At 35.2% G+C, this 22,486-nt stretch overlaps 1 protein-coding gene and 1 pseudogene across 4 annotated transcripts; both read right to left on the bottom strand.

Moving 5' to 3' along the window:
- Positions 1–855: 855 nt before the first annotated feature.
- On the bottom strand, positions 856–6,828 carry LOC143555056 (uncharacterized). 3 transcript variants are annotated; one of them, XM_077044691.1, is made up of 16 exons: positions 6,699–6,828; positions 6,547–6,583; positions 4,817–5,426; positions 4,411–4,723; positions 4,130–4,276; positions 3,961–4,049; positions 3,783–3,875; positions 3,575–3,704; positions 2,688–2,752; positions 2,434–2,608; positions 2,058–2,252; positions 1,924–1,971; positions 1,495–1,629; positions 1,300–1,382; positions 1,067–1,182; positions 856–974 (listed from the first exon to the last, which is right to left on the bottom strand). In XM_077044691.1, the coding sequence occupies exons 3-16, from the start codon at positions 5,398–5,400 to the stop codon at positions 913–915; spliced, it is 2,235 nt and encodes a 744-aa protein (XP_076900806.1). In that variant the 5' UTR covers positions 5,401–5,426; positions 6,547–6,583; positions 6,699–6,828; the 3' UTR covers positions 856–912. The 3 variants fall into 3 exon arrangements, with proteins under 3 accessions (XP_076900806.1, XP_076900804.1, XP_076900805.1); XM_077044689.1 differs by having other exon boundaries at positions 1,067–1,382; XM_077044690.1 differs by lacking the exons at positions 6,547–6,583; positions 6,699–6,828 and having other exon boundaries at positions 1,067–1,382; positions 4,817–5,631.
- A 1,483-nt stretch (positions 6,829–8,311) lies between these two features.
- LOC143555057 (integrin-linked protein kinase 1-like) lies at positions 8,312–12,968 on the bottom strand (annotated as a pseudogene). The gene is made up of 12 exons (XR_013139141.1): positions 12,531–12,968; positions 12,378–12,452; positions 12,172–12,295; positions 12,005–12,092; positions 10,997–11,117; positions 10,820–10,899; positions 10,627–10,689; positions 10,411–10,529; positions 9,835–9,920; positions 9,624–9,748; positions 8,691–8,822; positions 8,312–8,607 (listed from the first exon to the last, which is right to left on the bottom strand). The product of XR_013139141.1 is annotated as an integrin-linked protein kinase 1-like (transcript).
- Between the last annotated feature and the right edge of the window lie 9,518 nt (positions 12,969–22,486).

A 22,486-nucleotide genomic window follows, 5' to 3' on the forward strand; every position in this document is an offset into this window, starting at 1 on the left:
GACCATTTGTCAAGACCCGAAACGACAACCCGAACACTCGTTAAAAACCCGTTTTAGTATCTTTAGCCTAATGGAACTTGCATTTTAGCATTTTGCCCACCTTATTACTTAACATTGGTTAAGTAAATATTAAGGTTAGATACTTTAACCCGGTTTTGAGCAAACTTACATTTTTTAAAAGGTTTATTATTATAAATTCTTAAATAGTTGCATTTTAAACCTTGAACTTTAATTGATTAGTTTTGCAACAATTATTTTATTTAAAGATCTTCAAGACAACCTTTCTAAATCCAAGACTTTCTTTTATTTAGGCTTCATACGTTAAACTCGTCGTTCCGGCAAATCTCCAAATAATCAATCTTTCAAGTTTATTACTTGAACGTGAGTAACTTCATACCCCGTAGTCTATCTTTTATTTTGAGGGTGACATTTCAACTTATCTAAACTAAATGTTTTATACTTGGGCTTAAACCACAAACGTTGTTGTATACCTTACTTGAATAATTGCTCGATTTCGTATTCTATGCTTATTTGACTATGTGTTTATCGCTTTTGGATGGTGAAACTATAAATCCTAGACCATTTGGCAACCCCTCATGGCAAGGTGTCGTTAACGTAATGCAATTAACGATAACTATAAAATCCTAAACTATTTGGCAACCCCTTATAGTTGGGTGTCGCTAACTTGTTAGCGATAACTATTTATCCAAGTTTATAGCTATTATTTATGGTTTTGTATACTAGTTTTGTGGCTTTTCATAAAAATTCCAATGTAACGTCTCAATGCCTAGAAAGTGTTAAACGAATAGCGTATGATAGTCGGATTTGGACCCTCTACAATATGCAAAAATGTTAGGATGACAGGTTCCAAGTAATAACGGCCCAACACCATCATCTAGTGTTTGCTTAAAATCAATCAGCGTCGTCTGCTCGGGAACCCAATTTGACTATGTCTTCAACAAGAATCTTCCCCTCTGTTAGCAAACAAAGGGGCATTTAGTCATAGTACATAACCACATATTGCTAGCTTTCTATAAATATATATTTATAAAAGCAGATAACAAACCCTTATCTTTGGAAAGGTTACTGACAAGCTCTAGAACCCCTTCTTTGCCTAATGTATCCTTTAAGTAAATGGCTGCAGATGCAACTTCTTCAGGGGTAACTTTTCCATCATAATCTCTGCAGTTATAATAATAAACCATATAACAGCTTAACAGAAATATGCAAATCTGATAATAGAATATCTGAATACAGCTTTTGTAAATATTACATGAAAAGAAAAAGGAAAGTACTAACCTGTCAAGCACTCGCCAACGGTCACCAATCTTCGCATCCACGTCATCGATTTCTTTCTCAAGTTTTTGAAGCATAGCATCAACCTAATAAGCATATATCATAATATCATGCATATCAGGGTAAGGAAATTATATCATATGTAAGGGTTAACAAAAACACATAAAGAGAGAAAAGGTGGCTTATTGAGCAACTCACCCTATTTATGAGTGCTGAAGAGACTCCATCGGTTACATGCTCATCAGTGGAATCTTTGGGTTCCTCGTGGGCAGCTTTATATGCTTTCACAGTATCAGTGCCTTCTTTGTCCATCATGCTATGATACAAATGTATCTACAAAAAGATGATAAAAATTACACTTTTTGACATGTTGATATGTTATGACCTAAGTGAATTTTAGGTGCATATGACCTCCTAAATCTTGTCCTTCAATATCTTAACTCATTATCATCATCATCATCATCATCATCATCATCATCATCATCATCGTACTCAGTATATCCCACCAATAGCAAAGCTATGGTAGGGTCTGAGGAGGTTAAGATGTAGACAGCCTTACCTCTACCCTATAACTCATTATAGTAATTGTATATTTTTGCAATCATATTTTACACGGATGGATCATACCTCCTTGTTGACGAGCCTCAAAAACTCTTCACGCTCTCTACTCACAGACTGCAGAAAGTAAAAATGGTTATTATTCAGGAAATCCTAAGAAAGCATTAGGAGGATTCAAATGTTTGCATAAACAAGATGCTTACAGATGCAGAAGCCAAAACAGCCAAAGCTTCACTGACTTTGCAAAGCTGCTCTTGTTTATCAAGTGCTCTTGCTCTAGCCTGTTGATGCACATCTGAAGCTGTTGCATTAATCATCTCTACTAATGCCACATCTTTGTTGCTTTCACTCGATTGCTTCATCTTAGCTTGCTCTTCTTCCTCTTTTTCTTCCTCCTCCTAAGGACGAAACGTTTAAGCAAATTAGCGCCCTATTTGTTTTAAGAAATTAATATTTTATATCACCTATAAATTAGAGCACCTATCTCAACCACATTTACTTAGGAGCTAATTTGGGTTGTGTTTCCTCACACGCATGCACACACATATATTTGTTAGAAGAGAGAGATTAGAACAGAACCTTGATGAGTTCCTCTTGCATTTCAAGGAAGTCCAACTTTCTCCTTCTCTCTGAAACAGAATCCTCAGATGACAAAGCGGTAACACCAACAGTGTCTACAACTTCATCGGGCAATGAAGACAATGCGGCACTTACAACTTCCTCAGGCCTTAACTTTCCAGACACAATAAACGCTCTGCAACATAGTATATGAAATTTTGTTTTATTTTATTGTATACTTTTTTAGTGAGGGGAGGAGGACGTTCCACAGTTACCTGGAAAGAATCAAGAGAGAAGATGGAACCGAGTGATTAAGAGATAAATCCAACCAATCACGGAGCTGCAGAAAAGGTTAGCTGAATGAAAAACATAATTTTGGTTATAAAGCACAGCAGCTAGTACCAAAAACATAATTTTGGTCCACAAGTTTTCCTTTATTTTGTTATTAAAAAGCATTTTACCATTTCGAACATTTTATTAACAGTCAATTTTGTTTTATAAACTAAGTGCATATCAAACATTGCACTTTTTTTGAGACAGTGGACATACATTCTGACAATACGCATAATATAAACACTCTAATCAAACTGACATCACTTTTCAGAACAAATAATTCATCCAGTCCCCAATATAACAAAGGGAGTGGACATGTTGGCTGCTCCTAAAACATTAAGTACGAACAAATCCTATCTTTCACATCTAATGGAGCTATATAATTAATTTTTTATACATACGCACACAATATCGCATCAAAAACGATCATAACATATGCATACAAGCAAACATTTTACCAAGCGGTGGGTATAAACGACATCTGGCATCTTGCCTAAACACGTATGATTCCCATCAAATCAACAGAGACGAACAACATTTGTCTCTAAAGCCGTAAAGGATGTGAGTCAACTACATTATTTTCCAACCGATCATATCTGTAGGCTCACTTAGGTTGACCAAAAAGCGGTCCAAGTTGACCATAACATTAACTAATATGTCAGGATTCCCTCCTATATATACTTCACCCAATTTATAGTTAATATGTACTTCATCTAGTACTCTCCACTATAAAAAGATTAAAAACTACTTCAAAATAAATAACAATTTATTTACAGTTTGATCAACTGACTACTGCTAAAGAAAGCTGCATATTTAAAATTTATAAAACCTGCTGACGCATTTCCTGCACTGAAAGTACTCCAATCATGCCTCGCTCTCTACAATCTTCAGCAAGTTCATCATCTGAAAGAGCATCCACACCACCCTCTGCTTGAATTAACCTATCATCATTCTTTATCCTGCAACAATAACAAATATGTAAGTATAAGAATAACCACCATTTCAACAGCTTTCTAAATTATAACAAAAAAAATTACCATTGTAATCTTTTGCGCAGCATGTATCGCAAGTAAGTGTCGGTTCCGTAAGGTTGGATTCCCATATACTTGCACATATTCACTAAACGAGGCCTAATAGCAGCAACCAATTTGAAAAACAAAAAATGTTAGTAAGTTAGTACCAATAGTGAGATTATACTATGACTGAAAATCATACCTGCTGATATTATCGAGGGTAAGTTCATCATTGAATAACTTTGCAAATCCCAAAATTTCACCATTAGCTACAGCACTACCTGTTCTGACCTGTGTATCAGATTATAAATGAAGCATATTTTGAAAGGGAACTAAAACGAACACCTATTGAACTGTAACTGCAATCTTACCTTGCCCAAAAATTCATCAAGATCTTCTGCTGTTTTCTTGAGTTCACCGCTCCTAGTATTTTGAACCTCTTTGGCCATCTCTTTAACTGTATCCTGAAGAAACTTTGCATACTCTATTCTTGCATTTAGCCTCCTTTTCAATGCTTCCTACATGTAACCATAATCAGTAAACTTTAACATCATGATTACTCAATAAAGTGAAAATCTTCGATCTAAGCTTCTTAATTGTTGCCATTCTAACAATAAAGATATGGAATTAACTTAATGGGAAGAACACGCACCTGTTCTTTCATCTTATCTTGAAAGGTAGAAGGCAACATATTGGGAAACAGTTTCAAGAACACAGGCAGCAAAAACTCCATAAAGGGAACAATAATGAAAACAGCAACAGGTACTAGCCGAAAGATATCTGCAGTGGTTCGTGTCAGTTGTTGTCTTTCTCTCCTGGAAAGACTCTTCCCGCCAGCAAGCTTAAGAAGCAATCTAGAACTGATTTTCACATCCACACCAAGAAGCTTAATGCCCAACCAGTAATGCTTCATGGTATCCACAAATTCAGTTTTCCAATGAACAAGTTTCTTAGCCCAATCTTCCCTAAGTCAAACATAACACAAGAAATATATATAGATTAAAAGTCGGGTTGGTTCATACTTCAGATCATAAATAGCTTGCTAAGATGTATCAGACCTGCTCATAGAGGCCACGGCTCTTAAAGCGGGACCGATTCCTAATAATGCAGCCCAAGTTCTTTTCAAAATGGAATTAGCAGGCTTCTGAGAGTCAGTAACCTGTTTAGTTTTCGCTTTAATTTTGGCCTTTGCACTGGTCAAACCTTCAACCGCTTGATCACATTCCTCCGGAGATGCTTCCTTCCTCTTTTTAGCACTTTGTTCTTTATCCTCCTCATCATTACCCAAAGCTGGTTTAGGTGCTGATGCCATCGATGAAAAACTTGAAGACCGTGACCCAAAATTAGCCCTCGTGTGTAACATATTTCCCAGTACTCCATTTCCTGTAATGGCGTGGAACTTCTGCATCTTAAACCATCTGAAGGCAGACAAATTTGTATTATCCTCACGCCGTGTAAAGTATGCATCAATGTGTTTCGTATTAACCGGTTCGTTGAAAGCGTTATTAGTGTTACTCGGAGTGGAACTCGAGTATGTGCCGGTAGCAATCCCATGGTTCAGACCTTGAATTGAACGACTCGAAACATGGAGGTAATCAGAAATAAACCGCCTCCGTCTCAAAATCGCTCTAGAAGCCATCATCAAAACGCCCTAAGTACCAAAAAAAGCTGCAACAGAACCAGTAATCAATTAACACCAGTCTAGGCCTGTAAATGAACCGAACCAAACAAGGCCTTGTTCATGTTTGTCCGTAAGCATTTATCGGACAAGCGAACGCTTCACGAAAACCAAACCGAACTAAATTTATTGCTCGTGTTCGTTCATTAAGGATATAAACCTGTTCGCGAATGGTTCACGAACACCAAACCAAACAAAATTTACTGTTTGTGTTCGTTCATTAAGGATGTGTGTAGTGGAGGGGCTACAAAACGGGGCGTTTTGCGTCATGTGGCGCCCAGTCAGCAAAGGGTGAATTTTTATTTTAGGGGTGTAATGGTGTTGTGGCCCAATATATATATACATACATACATACATACATACATATATATATACCACACACAAACAATTATAATAATAATAATAATAAAACAAAAGTGAAGCAGGGCAACAAGAATTCACCCCCCCCCACACACACACATTTCACCCCTTTGTCGGAAGGGGGGGGGGTGCCAAAGATTTATCGCCCCGTTACGGAGGGCCAAAGGATATAAACCAGTTCACGAACGTTTCACGAACACAAACAAGTTTTATTTGATTTGGCTTACCGAAAATAAACAGCGTCAAACGGTTTGGTCTAGCTACCAAGTTTGTGTTGGTGTTTTTTTTTCTAGCATTCATATTCCTATGCTAATTTACATATAAATTAATCACATATTACTCATATATTTATGTTTTATTATAGTTAATTATATTGCTTAAATCTAAACGATAAGACTAAAAAAAGTCATTAATAAAACATTAAAAATGCTTAATGAATAAACATTAACGAACATAAACAGACGTAAATGAACACTATTAAACGAACAAGGCCTCCGCTCATTTAGTTATTCCAACGAAATTCCTTGTTCGGACAGAAACAAACTTGGCACCGAAACATTCGATTCGTTTACAGCCCTAAACACCAGTACACACTTGAATTAGCAAGAGACCTAACAATTATAAACTATAATACACTAATGAGAAGCCGCAAATGCAATTTCACGTAACGAAATTAAACCTAGCGAATGAAAACAGATCAACGATTAACATTATTATTATTATTAGTTATAAGAAGAGAAGAAAACGTACAGCAATGCTGACGTAACAATTACGAGCGAACTGCAACCTAAAAATTAAATTAATTAGAGGAAGAAAATGATATTAGGAAAGACATATAAACACGATTATATATATATATATATAATGGATTCAATAAAGACGAGGAGATTGTGAAAAGTAACCTAAAGAAGAAGAAGGCTGAAATAGTCGCAATGGCTAAATCAATCAATCAGGCAGTTGATTTAGTCGTAAACTGTAATCATGCGTGCAACACACAAACATGGAAGAAAGAAAATACAAGTTTTATATTATTCTATTGCCTGCTGGTCAAGACACCAAACAAACGGGGAAACTTACTATTGTTTGGATTTTGAATGTGCAAACTTATTATTACTTTATTCATCGGGTTCGGGACCTTGTGACAAGCACAAAGTCTTTTAAAGATATGAAAGTTTCGGGTTCAAGTTACGGGAATTACAATATTTAGAAATGGATGTGTTTTTAGTGTCATCAAATAAGTTAGGTAACCGAGCTTTACTTAAAATCAAAATAACATCTGGATGGATCTTGATACAAGTTAGAGGGGTGGAGTAAACGTTCATTTGAGACTAATATGGTTTATGGCTTCGGCCTTGGTGAGGTCCATGGGATAGAGCCCCTTAGGGGAGTTGGGAGTTGGTTCGAGTGGCATAGTAGAAAATCGATTACCTTAGTTAAGAGTTTTAGTATAAACTTATTCATAAGCGATAACTGAGGGATCAATAGTAAATGTGTGATCAACATGAACTTGTGTTAGTGTTTATGACCAACCAATTACGGAAACTACGACACTTGTGGACAGAGACCAACCATCAGTGGTAACTAAGTTACCATTCACATGAGCAATCATTAGTAGCAACTAAGTTACTACCACCAAAACACATTATTAGTAGTAACTAAGTTCCTAGTAATTGAAAGTTTTACTAAAAAAAGCCATTAACAATTTAAAAAGTCTAACAGACATATTGATTCATGAAACATTGTGTCATTTCAATGAAAAGCTATGTTGGTTTGCAACCTATAAAACATAAACTCTAGTTTGTTTTATACGCTTTAATAGCATAAATATGCATGCTCGTTTTTTTTTTCCTGAAGTGTCTTATTGAGATTTCGAGTGCCCGAGTTTTATTTGAGACTCGAACTCGGGCTCGTTTAAGCTTTTGTTTATATTGAGTATCTAATGAACTGGTGTGAGTAACTTATCAGTGGTTCGGCTTATTTATAAATGAGTCGTGATGTCCATATAACGCATCTTGAGGTACCTTGTATGGCGGTCTTGAAATGATGCATCATAAATACTAAAATGTTTTCCTATTATATAAGCTTCTAAAATCAGATACATTATACATGACCTTGATAAAGTATTTCAGAAATTATGTGACAGATTAAGGATGTGTCAAGTAAGCTTATATGTATTTGTTCTCCTGCTATTTTTCAAGATTCAACATTATCATGAAGTGTATATGTGTTTGTACCTTTTCCCATTTATAACACATGAGATTGTAATCTAATCATCACTTACTTGCAAACTTCATGTTAAAAGTTTGATTATATTTGCTTGATTAATTACTCACACATATTTCAGTTCATAATAGTTGAACCAAAGTGTACACCATTTTATTCATATTTGTTATGTGTCACCCTCCTACAGGTTACCAGCTTTTACTATTATTACTTATTTTAAAAGTAAAAAAGAACCGTTTACACAAACTTGACGGCCTATTTCAGTAACTTTCTAATTCGTATTTTATATTAAAACGCATTGAAACACATAACGAAAACTAAAAAAAAACACGAAAACAAGACACTAAAATTATATCATATGACAAGGTAGTATCAACTTTAAATATAAGAAAACAATTTTCACAAAAAGGAAACAAGAACAACTGGATTCCACCTTATGATGCAACTTCTGCAACTCTGAAAATTAAAAACTTATACCCCTCACTCTAAGTTATCCCTCCAATGTATTATACCCATACAAGACCATCTGATCCTCTCTGAACCACTTCATCTTCAACATTCATGCCATTCATAAACCATATTTACTTCCTGCAAATATATTTAATAATCTTATTAACACAACACGCTACACGCCCAGAGTTCAATAGTAAAAATTTGTTAAAAAAACGTACCATGGTAGCTTAAACGCGTCTTTCCACCATCCGTGTTTAGTGCAGTTTCCAACAATTTTGTCGAGTCGGATGATGACCTCTGAAAACTTTGGCCTTATGGCCAAATCCGGATACCAGCATTCCTCGATCAATCTACAAAAAGAAAAGAAAACAAATGAGAAAACTCTCAAAGAAATTCTAAAGCGTTTACCTTTTTTTTTTCTGTAGCCATAAAAACCCATTATCGGAAAACTAATAAAGCAAGATTTGAACCTGAGACTAGGGGTGTAAATGAGCCAAGCCGCTCATGAGCTACTCGAGATCGGCTAAAGCTTGAATCGAGCAGAGCTTAAACGAGCTCGAGCCCGAACTCAAGCTGCCTCGCGAGCCTAAATGGGCTTATTATTTATATAATTTTCATTTTATATATTAAATCTATATGTTTATAACTATTATAATATATAAATTTATGGCAAGAATAAGTATACTAAATTATATGATATGTTATGTAACAATTATAATTAAAAATATAAAAAAAATAACTTTGAATGTAAGTATATTAACTAATAAATAATAAACAAACCGAGCCCGAGCTTGAAATGCTACTCACGAGCCGTGCTCGAGCCTGGATAAGCCAGAGCTCGGCTCGTTTACACTGCACCACCCTTTGAAGGTTCCGACACATTTACTTATAAAATGGTTTATTAGACTTGTGTGTTAACCTTAGCGGGCAAGAAACAACTTGAAAAGGAAACAAATCAACCAGATAGAAAGTTCCATACAGCAAGGTTAACACGTAAAACCTTATAAATCCTTTTATTCAAAAAGTAAGATTGCTGTATAAACAATGTAATCTTCTAAACCATAAACGACACACTAACCATCTATAAAAATTTTATATAAATGTTTTGGGTCAACCCAACCCAAACAAGCAATGACTGAAGAACGACTCACTCTTTTAAGTCGGGAGGATAATATTTAGACTTTATCTTGAACGACGGTCTCTGGACATCTACACACATCAGCTTAACCGCCTCCTCGGGAGCCTTGGAGTGAAACGGTTGGGCACCCTCCATCATCTGACACCATTGTAAAAAATTAAGATTAGTATTATAAACCATATGTTATAAAATAATCTATATTAATATGATTATAAAAAAGTTACCTCGTAAAGAATTAGGCCAAACGAGTACACATCCACACCTCTATCGAACAGTTCATCTTTATAAATCTCTGGTGCCATATATAAATCTACAAACAACACACAAATTACATAGCATGACATGTCATGCATTTTTAAAAGTACATCGTACTCAGTATATCCCACCAATAGCAAAGCTATGGTAGGGTCTGAGGAGGGTAAGATGTAGGCAGCCTTACCTCTACCCCATAGGGATAGAGAGGCTGCTTCCGGTGAGACCCCCGGCTCGATAGTAGTTTTGCATCAAGCCTTGGACATAAGGCACATAGCACTCAATCATCGGGACACCGGCTGATCGGTGCATGTACCCTTATCTTTCAGCTATCAACGCCACTACATGATGCCTGATTAACCGTCCGTCACTTTTAACGTTATTTTCACGAGATTAGTAAAATAACGTCAAAATTAGTGCAATTTTACTTTTGCCCACCCGAGGGTTCACACATATATACATCATATGTGCGCACCGCAAGCAGGGCTAGCATTTTTAAAAGTACAAACATAAGAAAAGAATAATTTTAATATTTTTCCAAGACTTACTTGATTGATCAATATTAACGGGTCGCGCTAATCTTACTTTATCGGGTGAAATTTTAGACAGTCTGATTAACCCAAATCCCGCAACCTTCAACTGACCCGCACTATCCAGCAAAATATTTCTGGCACCTTACCAAATTTCAATTATTAAAAAAATCTCAAAACTCAAACCCATACAAGTTATGTTACAGAATAACTAATTTAAATTAGTTGCCTTACTTTGGCCTTAAATCACAGTGAATAATCGGGTCGGGTTTACATTCGTGAAGATAATTCATTCCCCTGCCAAATCAAATTCAACTCAGATGTGAAAAGTGTCACATAATATAATACGCTTATATTAGTTATGCTACTGAATATCTAAACTGTTTGACTCGTTTCCTTTTTAGCTAATATTTTTAATTTTACTTGCCTGGCAATATCAAGAGCAAATTTAAGAGCTTTAGATGGTGACAAACGTCCTTTCTTTTGAAGATAAGATCTAAGATCACCCTGAAAATTCAACATGAATTTAAGATTTTTAAGTATTAACTCTTTCTGATTATTATTATTATCATTGTTATAATGATTTATCTTTTTTTTTACTTACTGCAGCGTGATACTCAGAAACAATCATCATCGGTACATTTTGGGTGACGGCTCCAACAAACTGGACCACGTTAGGATGGCGCACCTTCTCCAACAAAGTCAACTCGTATTTGAAAGCGTTTCTGCAATAATTATAAATATAAAAAAAAGTTTAATGCTAGTTATTAGTGTAATACTTGTGAAGCCATAACATAGTGGTTGTGCAGGTTAAGTAATAGATCAACACTAGTATGGGTCAAAACATGTTATATTTAATTATGGGTCAAAACTGTTCAAACTGACCCGCTAACACTTTATTATCATTTTTTTCTATAAATAGTTGATGCGTTAAATGTGATTAAAATACAAATTACGACAATAATAATCTGGTTATTAAATGAAAGAATTAGGATGAAAAATATATACAATCCGGATGATTTTGACATGTTGGACCCTTTCAACCCATATTATCCATTTTGTTTTTTATTATTTTTCTCATTTGACCGATTAGAGATTAATAATAACACAAATCAGCCAATTCTTGCCACCCCTAAAGTCAGATACAAATATACAATAATAGAAAACTATATATCAAATAGCCAAAACTTGGCTAGATGTGTGCAGAGTTAGCAGTTTTGATTCCCTTAAGTCAAATACTAATGAATCGAACCGGATTATGTCAAATCATATACTGATGGGTCATATCTTAAATAAAAAGTTAATGGATTGATTCGTAAAACTTAATATAGACAGTCAAATTGAAAGAGATCGTTTAAAAGAAACAAGTCAACCGTGTTAGAAAGTCACCGGAAATCATTTTCGCTAAGAGAAGTAAACTTGTCATTAAAATAAAGAAACTTTCATAATCATATATCACACACTGTACTCTTTTGGGAAAAAATTGTTTCGATTTGACACATTACCTAATCCACACCTAAACTTACTCGTTTTGACAAGTTACCCAACCCGTTACATCTAGTGATCATATACAAAAGTTAGCATATGGATAAATGATATCTAAACCACATACATGGTTTCAGGGTCAGAATAGCTATCTTTGTCTAGTATCTTCACAGACACTTTTGTCCCGTTCCATTTCGCAATTTGATACGTTCCCTGTCAAAATGTACACAACTTAATATAAGATTTTAGATTCCGTGAAATAATTATATAAACCATAAAATGCACAAATTATATTACAATAAAAGCAATATTACCTTGAGATGCCATCACTTTTGCGAATCTGAAGCTCGAGAGGATTAAGCTCATATTCCGGTACTTCACGAGGATTCGCAACCGCCATAGGTGTCTTTCTAGTTTTCTACAAAATCAAAACAAATTCATCACAACATCCAAAAAAGAAACCATCAACAAACTAAAAAAAAACATCAACCACAATATACCGGGATTTTGGCTCCACGCGCCTTCAAGATATTATACGTTTCCACATTCCCATAGTACTTAGCATCCGCAGCCGCCTGTAACAATACCAATTTGTTAAAGACAATATGTTTGAAATTTCAAAAACCAATTTAAAATTTAAACCCAATACACACCGTGCTGCCCCAACGATCACGAGCATCAATATTCGCCTTTCGGCAAAGTAACAGCTGGACAACATCCACATGGCCTTCGCAGGCGGCAATATGCAACGCGGTACGACCATCAAGGTCAATACTGTTAACATCAACCCCATCATCTAACAAATCCTTAACGCCTTGCACGTCTCCTTTGGAGGCGTCAAACAGCAATTGCATAGTGGCGTCTAGGTTCCCGGGCAAGGTTAAATCATCCTTTGGAGGCGACCGACGTAGCGGGTCAAGGGATGATTGCCTCCCGAATCGGAACCTAGCGTTGTTGTTGTTGTTGTTATTCGAACGTGGATCCATGGAACGCTGGCGCTTGAAGCTGAATTTAGCGCTGAGTTTCATGGATCCCGTCGAGAATTGACGGGAGATCCCGCGTTTCAATTGAGCTGCAGCTCGTTCCATTATGATGAGGTTTGGTTGTATAATAATAATATTGAAATTGAAATAGTAAGTATGGATGGATGGATGGATTGATTAAAGCATGTTGGTTGGTGGTTCAATCGAGAGCTGAAATTTGAGCTCCCGATTGCGAACGAATGGAATGAATAAAGAAAGAGGTGATAGTTATTAATATTATGGGTTTGAATGGGATATTGAGAAGGTGAATTAATGATGGATGAAATCCGTGTTAGATGTGATGAAAAACATATAATAATAATAATAATAATAATAATAAAAGAGAATTGAAAATGAAATTGGGTGTCAGTTTTCTGTCAATCTCTCTGCCACTCGGTTTGTCCGAGAAAGTCGTTGCTTATGTTCATATTACGTCCTTATACTTTTTTAAGATTACTGTCGGCCACCGTTTTGTTTTATTATTATTTTGCATCATATATTCATATTAGTAACAAATTATATTATTAGTTGTAATAATGTGGTAATGGATTATTGACATCATAGAAATAAATACAAATGATAAATATATGTTTGGCTTAAAATAAATAAAATTTATTGAAATTAAAAAAGTGATATTGGTGGTGGTGGTGGTGGTGTCATTGGTGGCACCGACTACAACGATGACGGCGATGGTGGTCTGTCGTGGTGGTTGCGATGTCAAAGGTGGTGCTGGTGGTGAAGTTGTGGTGTAGAGATAATATGGTTAATGAAAGAATAATGAGTGGAAAATAGGAAGTGTGTTTGATGTGTTTTGATTTTGGAGGTAATGGAATCTTTGTGTAATAGGCGATTAGTTATACAATCTCGTTTTTCCATTCATTACAATGATTATTTCACTTCGTCTCTCATTCTTACATGTCAAATATTGCTTTAGTATTAGTATATCATAATCATAATACATAATAAAGTGATGCTATGAAAATCATGCCAAAACAATTTACATATTGTGTCCCTAAATATTCAAAATTCACACAATCTACACACTTACATATGGTTCTCAAGTTTCATTTAATTACCCAATTAATTTAACATTTTAAAATGGTAACCATCAAGTTCAACTAACAATCAAGGTAATTAGGGTATGAAATAGAAGGTTTAGGATGCAAACCTCATAGTAGACAAATATTTAGTTGTTTTTAAAAAAAGTTCAATTACTTTTACAATTACTCTCACACACATTTTTACATGCATATGATATACCACAACCTTTTAATATGGCAACCTAAGATTCATTAATGGCACAACTTTTAATATGGCAACCATTAAGTTAGATTAATTATACAATTAACTCCACAACTTTTTAATAAGATTAGGGTTAGGCTAAACGTACTACCTCCCTTGTCATACTCACTCCTCTGAATTTTCAATTATTTAAACAATTATATTTAACATATGTTACTCGACTCTGACATTATTTCTACGTTAAAATTTTAATTATGACATAACATTATATATTTTATTTTAATATAATTTGTGCAATTTATTGCGTAAATACACAATCCTTTTTAATAATAAAAAATATGAATCTTAAATAAAATTACAAACTATCTCTAAAAACTAGTTTAGAAAAAGGCACTATCTAAAAAACAAAACAATTATAGAAACAAAAACCCTTATTTTTAAATAATAAAAATGTTTAATTTAAATAAGAAAAAAAATGTTTTCTTGTTATTTTAAAAAGTAAAAAAAAATCATTTACAAAAATATAAGAAAAACTTTAAAAATGTGTGTTAAAAATAACAGTATTAAAATATAATAAAATGTCAAAAAAAATAAATAAGAAGAAACAACAAAGGCGTGGATTACGTAAATCGAGAGACAGAACATGTTAAGTAAAAATGAGGGGGAGAAGAGCATGTATAAATAATTGTATCCTTTTAATATGATAACAATCAAGTTTTATTAAGCTATGCAAACAACCTCACAAGTTTTTAATATGGTTGTCCAAATTTGTAATATGGTACTAAAACCATACTGACCGAAGTTCCATTGCATCAGCGTTGGTACACTGTTTTTTTTTCTCTATAATACATGTGCACGAGAGACAAGCAACTGATTATTATCTTAAGAGGGGTAGAGTTAAAATATAAATGGAGACACAAATAAGAAATGTGAGAAGAATTTATGACCACACAAAAAACCCCTTAAAAATAAATTCAAAAAAAATACTAAAAAAAACATAACTCCAAATATAACTAAAAAACGAAAAAAAAAATTAAAAAACTAAAATGTTTCCGCCATCATTCCCGTTCAAAAAAAAATAAAAAAATATTAACGAAAAAACACAATGGTAAGATCAAAGACACAATGACGAAATAAACAAAACACACAATTATGATCAGGGCCAGCCATGGGGAAGAGCAGGGATGACTCAGGCCCGAGGCCCATCTCTCGAAGAGGCCCATGGTTTTCTTAAAAAAGTTTTTACATGTATATAATTATGGGTCATACAGTTCGCTTATAGATTACGCAAGATGAGAAATAACAATTTTTGAGTTTCTGGAATTTTTTCCGGCAAGGACGAGGACTATGACTGTAAGGCGGCAGTGGTATGGTTCCTTGAGAAATGAAGAAGACGATACGTACAACTTTTATATTAATATTTTATTTGATTTTTAATTTGACGGGAGCAATTACGAAGCACAATTTTGTCACATTACTCCACGAGAGAGAAACTATGTTATTTATAATTTTTCCTTTCTTAGTTGGTAAAATTTAATATGACTTCATTTTACGTTTTATTTTTTATCTGTCATTCAAAATTATTATTTTAACCTTGTATAAAGTAATGTTATACAAAGGCGGCAAGTATTCTCATATACAATACACCTACTGGCTAAAAAATAATCTACATACACTTGTGTGCCCCCAAAAATAAAGTTATTTGGACCTCTTAGATAAAATTTCTTGGTTTCACCATCGTAACAAAACGCTGGTGAAGAAGAAATGATAAGAGATTACCCTATTTGCGCCTTACTAGTACCAAAGTATGTGATATCATAATCTCCGAACACCAACCACTTACATTTTTTTTTAAATTCAATGTTCTTATTAATATAGAAACATAGATATTACATCAACATAGCAGGTAGGCGGGCAACAAGCTGCGCCGCCACCCATTTCTGAATTGCAAACCCTAACCTGCTAAAGACATACCCCTGCCCCTTTGGAGTCGACACATTGCTATGCACAACCCGTTGGACCCTGGTTAGGAAACGGATAGCTTCCGGTGCCAAGGAGCCAAAGGTATCAAAAGCCAGAGGGACAAAAACATGTTGGTTCTCTTCGCAGGCTTTAGCATGTTTCTCCACCTTCTTCGTTTTAGCCATTTTCATTGCTTGCCCAGCTACAAACCCATTATCTCTCAAACCAGCTAAGGGAGATACCCCTGTGAGGTCAACACAAGCGTGTTTTCCCCCGGCCCAACCACAGACGAGCAAATCTGCCGATCGTAGAGTGGATCTCCCTTCTGTGGGGACTGTAAGGAAGTTTACGGGGGCTTCCTTTTTAGCTGATATCCCAGCTCGCCTTAAGATGTCCCAAAGAACGTCCTGCACCCAATCATGTCGATATTAGAACCCAAGCATCTCCTTGCAATGAACCGCATGCTCTCCGAACTTACATTCAAAAACTGAATTACCAAAAATTACTATGTGCCTTCGGACACGTATATAAATGCCTGTAGTGGTTGTATGACAAGTTGCTTGATTAACTAGAGCTCACTCAGCGTAGCTGACTTTTAGTATGCACGCAGGTGATTTGACCAAAGAGTTAGCTTGAGGATGGCACATGGCATGGACTGAACGCCTGGCATCTGAAGACGAAGGAGGTGGTGTTTTAACAATGATGTTTTAAGTTGGTTTTTAAAGAAAAGATTTAATGTTTTGTAACGAATGATTGATGTTTTATATTCCGCGAAAAGTTATAATAAACTCTGATTTGTAAGAACTGCGTTTATGAGTAAATCCGACGTTAAAGTAGGGCTACCGGGTGCGGGGCCTTACATCGCCCCGCCCCTTTTCGTCCAAAAATCGTTGGGGGCGGTGTTCCTCTTAAATGCCGCCCATTTTCACCCAACTCGTCGCCCCACTACACTTAGTCTTATAGTTTATTGACAATTTCATTTCACGGCTCACTCAAATTTGAAAATCAATTTATTGTAAAGAAGAATAGTAAATAATATAAATTGGAAATCAATATATTGTAATTAGTTCATGCCGTAATGAAATTACTAGGATATGGTTCTTGCATTACGGGGATTAAAAAGAAAAAAGAAGTTAAATTTAATTATATATGCAATACATACCTTGTGGATTCACAAGATATAAATAATGATAAATAAAATCTTGTAATCTACTTATATTAATAAAAAAAGACCATTATTCCACATGTCATTCAACTAGAATAGCCAACTAGGATGCCAACTAATATTATTACCATTTATAAAATTATAATAACAAAGTTATATATATAACTTTAAATATAACTCATGTATACAACATTAAAAGTAATTTTTATAACTTTGTTAGGCCTTCCGTAGTCAAGGATTTTTGGCCGCGTTATGGAGTATAACGCCGGAGGCACCCCCCCCCCCCCCCACTTTTCCGGCCGTTTTGGGTTGTTTTTTTTGTCCGGCGTTTTACACATAACGCTAAAATAAAGAGTAATAAAAATCATATTCTATCTCCAACGGTCATATGATCGTTTAAAAAAATAAAATTAAAAAAAATATTTTCTATATATTAACAAACTTAATCCTCAATCAAAACTCATCAAATTTATAAATATTTCTTTCTACTCTATATTTTTTCACACCAACTTCCCTATAAATGGATTCTCCTACTTCTATATATAATCAGTTTTTCGGGCCCGACCGACAAGCTGAAGACGACGCGGAGGAAGAGGCGGTTACGAGTGCGATTGTGCTTGCGACAACTTATATGAGTTCTGTTAGCTCTCCCCCACCCCTCATTTAAAAAGGAGCATATATCGAACGAGATAGTACCGAAGCCAACAACCGGTTGATGGCGGATTACTTCGGTGACTCGCCGAGATACAAGAACCCGAAGACCTTTAGACGTTGCTTTCCGATGTCTATAAATTTATTTATGCGCATCTCCAATGATTTGGAGAGTGAGCTTGATTACTTTAAACAAAAGCTGGATGGTCGAGGGGCGCTAGGATTCACATCTATTCGAAAGGTTACATCAGCCCTACGCGTGCTCGCCTACGGAAACACAGCCGACATCAACGAGGAGTATTTAAAGATGGTCGATAAAACAACTCGGGACACCTTGGAGTATTTTTGTTACGGTGCGTTTCATTTTTTTTAAATAATTCTATCACTTTTTTACTTTAATCAGTTATTTTATAAAAGTGTAAAATATATGAATATTGAAACTATGGATAAAGTTAAAATACATAGGATAACAAAAATGAGAAAAGTGAGAAGGAATCTAGTCCGTTGATCTTATATTTGAATGACTAGGATTAATTTAATAAATAAAAATTGATGCAAATGACATGAAGGTAATAACTCACCTTTGTTGACTTTCTCTCTCCACATGCAAAACACATGTCAATTCCCCCATCATTTTAAAATGCCCATAACTTTTTCATACGACATTATTTTTTTAAAAAGAATTCACCATAATAATAAGCGTTTTTTTATCTTTAATATGAGTATCATATTTTTATATAAAAATATAAAAAAATTAATGGGTTTTTAATTGTGTTTTTTTGTTTTTCATTGTGTCATTGTGTTTTACGTTTCAAGTTATTGTGTTATATATATTCACCATTGTGTCTTACGTTTTAGGTCATTGTGTTATACGTATTCATCATTGTTTCTTACGTTTTAGGTCATTGTGTTATACGTATTCACCATTGTGTTTTACGTTTTAAGTTAAAGACACAATGGTGTTCGAAAAGACACAATGATGTGCAAAAAGACACAATGATAAGCGAAAAGACACAATGGTGTGCGAAAAGACACAATGAAGAAAAAAGACACAATGATAAACGAAAAGACACGATGGTGTGCGAAAAGAAACAATGAAGAAAAAAGACACAATGGTGTGCGAAAAAACACAATGACGAAAAAAGACACAATGATAAGCGAAAATACACAATGGTGTGCGAAAAGACACAATGACGAAAAAAGATACAATGATAAGCGAAAAGACACAATGGTGTGCGAAAAGACACAATGATGAAAAAAGACACAATGATAATCGAAAAGACACAATGGTGTGTGAAAATACACATTGTTGTGCGAAAAGATAAAATGACGAAAAACACAATGACGAAAAAATACACAATGATAAGCGAAAAGACACAATGATGTGCAAAAAGACACAATGACGTGATTTTTGTTTTAAATTTTATATAACAAAAATCATACTCATATTAAAGATAAAAAAACGCTTGTTATTATGATGAATTTTTTTTTTTAAAAAAAATATCATATGAAAAAGTTATAAACGTTTTAAAATGATAGGGGTATTAACATGTGCCTTGCATGTGGAGAGATAAAATGTGTACAATTACCTCTATACCCTTTTTCTTTTGGTCCCCACTTGACACATGTCAATTATTAATGGCTTCTCACACTTCTCATTTTTGTTACCCGTTGTAGAATAACTTGACTCATGAAACTATATGGACCACATTATCTGAGATAGCTCAACTAGAACGATCTACAACGTCTTTACGAGGCCCATACAGTGGTGCATGGTTTACCTGGCATGATAGGGAGTGTATATTGCATGCATTGGGAATGAGCTAATTGTCCAACTACATGGCGAGGTCAATACACACGATGTGACCAAAATGGACCAACGGTCAGCCTTCAAGCGATTGATTCATACGACCTTTGGATTTGGTCGGCATTCTTTGGTGTTCCTGGTTCCAACAATGACATAACCGTCTTAGAACAGTCGTCTATGATGTAGAGTTATATATCTGGGACCATTCCCGTCGCTTCGTTTTGGGCTAACGATAACTTCTACCATTATGGGTACTATCTGGGTGATGGAATATTCATAGTATGCGATTATCGTGAAAATATTCAGAGACCCGTTGGAAGAAAAAAGACAGTATTTTAAGAAAGTACAAGAGTCTGCGAGAAAGGATATCGAGAGGTGTTTTGGGGTTCTTCAACAACGCTGACATTTTAATAAAAATTCTTGTCGTCTATGGTCTTTAGAAAGAATGAAATGTGCTATATATGCGTGTTTCATGATGCATAGCATGATCATCGAGGACGAGGGAAGAGCAATATGTCCAACTTTCATACCGGACTCGGATCCACCACGAACTCAGCAAGTATGGAGCAAAGACTCGAAAACTCGGATTTCGTGCGTTCAAGAGAGATACATAACGCACTAAAGGGGGATTTGGTCCAACATATTTGGATGAATCGGCATTTGCCTGGTGAAAATGAGAATCAAAATGAGGGCAACAAGAAGACGATGATGAAGACGACGACGACAACGAGGGCGAAGATGATGAAGACGACGAAGGTGAAGATGATAGAGACGAGTAGTTTTTTTTATTTATTTTAAAGTAATATTTATTTAATAAAATATTATTGTTATTTGATTATTCTTAATAAAAAATATAAAAAAAAACAAAAAAAATGTAAAAATAATCGGGAGCCATGTGGCGCATAACTCCCAGGGGTGAAAAGTTATTACTACACCCTGTTTTTGTAAAAAACCATAACTCTGACCGGGCGCCACGTGGAGCATAACGCCCAGGGGTGGGGCTTTATGACTACACATGGTCTTAGTAATTTTATAAATGACAATAATATTAGTTAGCATCCTAGTTGGCTATTCTAGTTGAATGACATGTGGAATAATGTCCTTGTTTTATTAGTATAGGTAGATGAATACACAAATATGCCATTACATATGTACTCCACATCTTTGTGTTGAATTCACAGCTTTTGTTAAGGCAAACCGGTTTGGAACTGACCCCAACTGGTTTTATCAGTTTTGAGTTTTCAAAGCTTCAACCCGGTTCGGTTTCTAACCGGTTTTGACTACTTTGACTTGAAATCGGTTCGGTTTAACCCGAAACCAATTTAAATTAATAAACCGGTCTGTGCACCTCTAACCAAGAGTACGTGTAAAACAACAATAATTAATTACACTCTAAATGCAAAATATATCACTTAAGAAATTCATTTTCGGTTGGAAATATTAATCTTTAAAGTGTAATCGAAAAACTGTTTTTAGTTTCATTTGAAAGAAGAAACTAGCGAAAATAAATTATTTACATTAAATTGAGGGAAATTAACACGAAATCGTGGTTGATCGTTTATATTTTAAACGGCAATGAAAGTGTCACAAACATACTGTTAATCTCGACTATTAACTCCGGTAAACATAGCAAGACCAATATCAAACTAGCGAGTATAAAACTAAGTATATCTTCTACATTAACTAAGTTTGATTTAGTACTCTTAAAGTCTCAAGTTTACAAAGAACGTTTTATTCATGCCAACCCGACCCATTTTTAACGAGCTTTAATTTTACTTCAAATATTGAACCCAATTATTTCCAACATTTTTAATGCTTTCAGTCCCATCATTCTTGACAAATTTATTAAACAAAAATACAAACAGTGAGTCCACACATAGAGATGTTCAACGAAACCGGTTCCTGGAACCGAACCATCCGGAACCGGTGGACCCGAACCGGACCCGAACCGGTTCCTACCCGTTTTTTGTAGGAACCGGACCCTATCTGATTCAACCCGATGATCCGTGACCGGTTCTTGCATTTCTGAGTGGGGGCGGGTAGGAACCGGAACCGAACCGGAACCGGTTCTGGAACCGAACCATCCGGAACCGGTTCTAGCCGTTGGATCGAATATAGCCGTTGGAAATCGTTTTTTTGGCCGTTTTTTGACCGTTGGGGTCAAAAATAGCCGTTTTTTTTGGCTCCCCCAAGCACCCCACTACTAGTATAAATAGGTATTTTGTGTCATAAGTTCATCACAACACTCAAAACGCAAACCCGAACGCAAAAAAATACAAAAAACGCTATTACAACGTTTTGAGTTCTCTAATCTCTTGTTTTCTCTTCTTCTATATTCATATTTGTTGTTATGGCTGCCTCACAATCATCGGTTGGTCAAGGTTCCAACGCCGAACCAAGTTTCGTTCGTATTGTACCTCATAATCGTAATCAAGAGATTTGTGCAATTGGGATTTGGTTGAATTGAGTGATGACCATTCATTGAAGGCTCGGTGCAAGTTTTGTGGGATTTATTTAAACCCACTTTCGAATTCAAATTTGAAGAAACACATCGAAAAACCGTATTGCAAGGCGTTGAAAAAGAACGTCGATTCGCAACAAACGCAAATGGATAGTGAAGGCGGAATATTTACATACCAAATTGATCGAGTTCAAGATCGTATGGCGAAGTTTGTGATTCAAGAAGCTTTTCCGTTTAGCCACTTCGACAACCCTCGCTTAACCGCCATGATTCGATATACGCTTCAACCACAATACACT

The sequence above is a fragment of the Bidens hawaiensis genome, unplaced genomic scaffold (genome assembly GCF_021521415.1).
Source record: "Bidens hawaiensis isolate Kalapana, Puna unplaced genomic scaffold, B.hawaiensis_p1.1 tig00017951_1, whole genome shotgun sequence".
Classification (NCBI taxonomy): Eukaryota; Viridiplantae; Streptophyta; class Magnoliopsida; order Asterales; family Asteraceae; genus Bidens; species Bidens hawaiensis.

Bases quoted from the DNA above. Each gene is read 5' to 3' on its own strand.
- LOC143555056 (XM_077044689.1), bottom strand. From the start codon at position 5,400: ATGATGGCTTCTAGAGCGATTTTGAGACGGAGGCGGTTTATTTCTGAT. The intron at 3,876-3,960 runs GTATGATTTTCA...TGCTGCTATTAG, and splicing joins ACCCTCGATAATATCAGCAG to GCCTCGTTTAGTGAATATGT. The intron at 1,383-1,494 runs GTGAGTTGCTCA...TATGCTTATTAG, and splicing joins CTTCAGCACTCATAAATAGG to GTTGATGCTATGCTTCAAAA.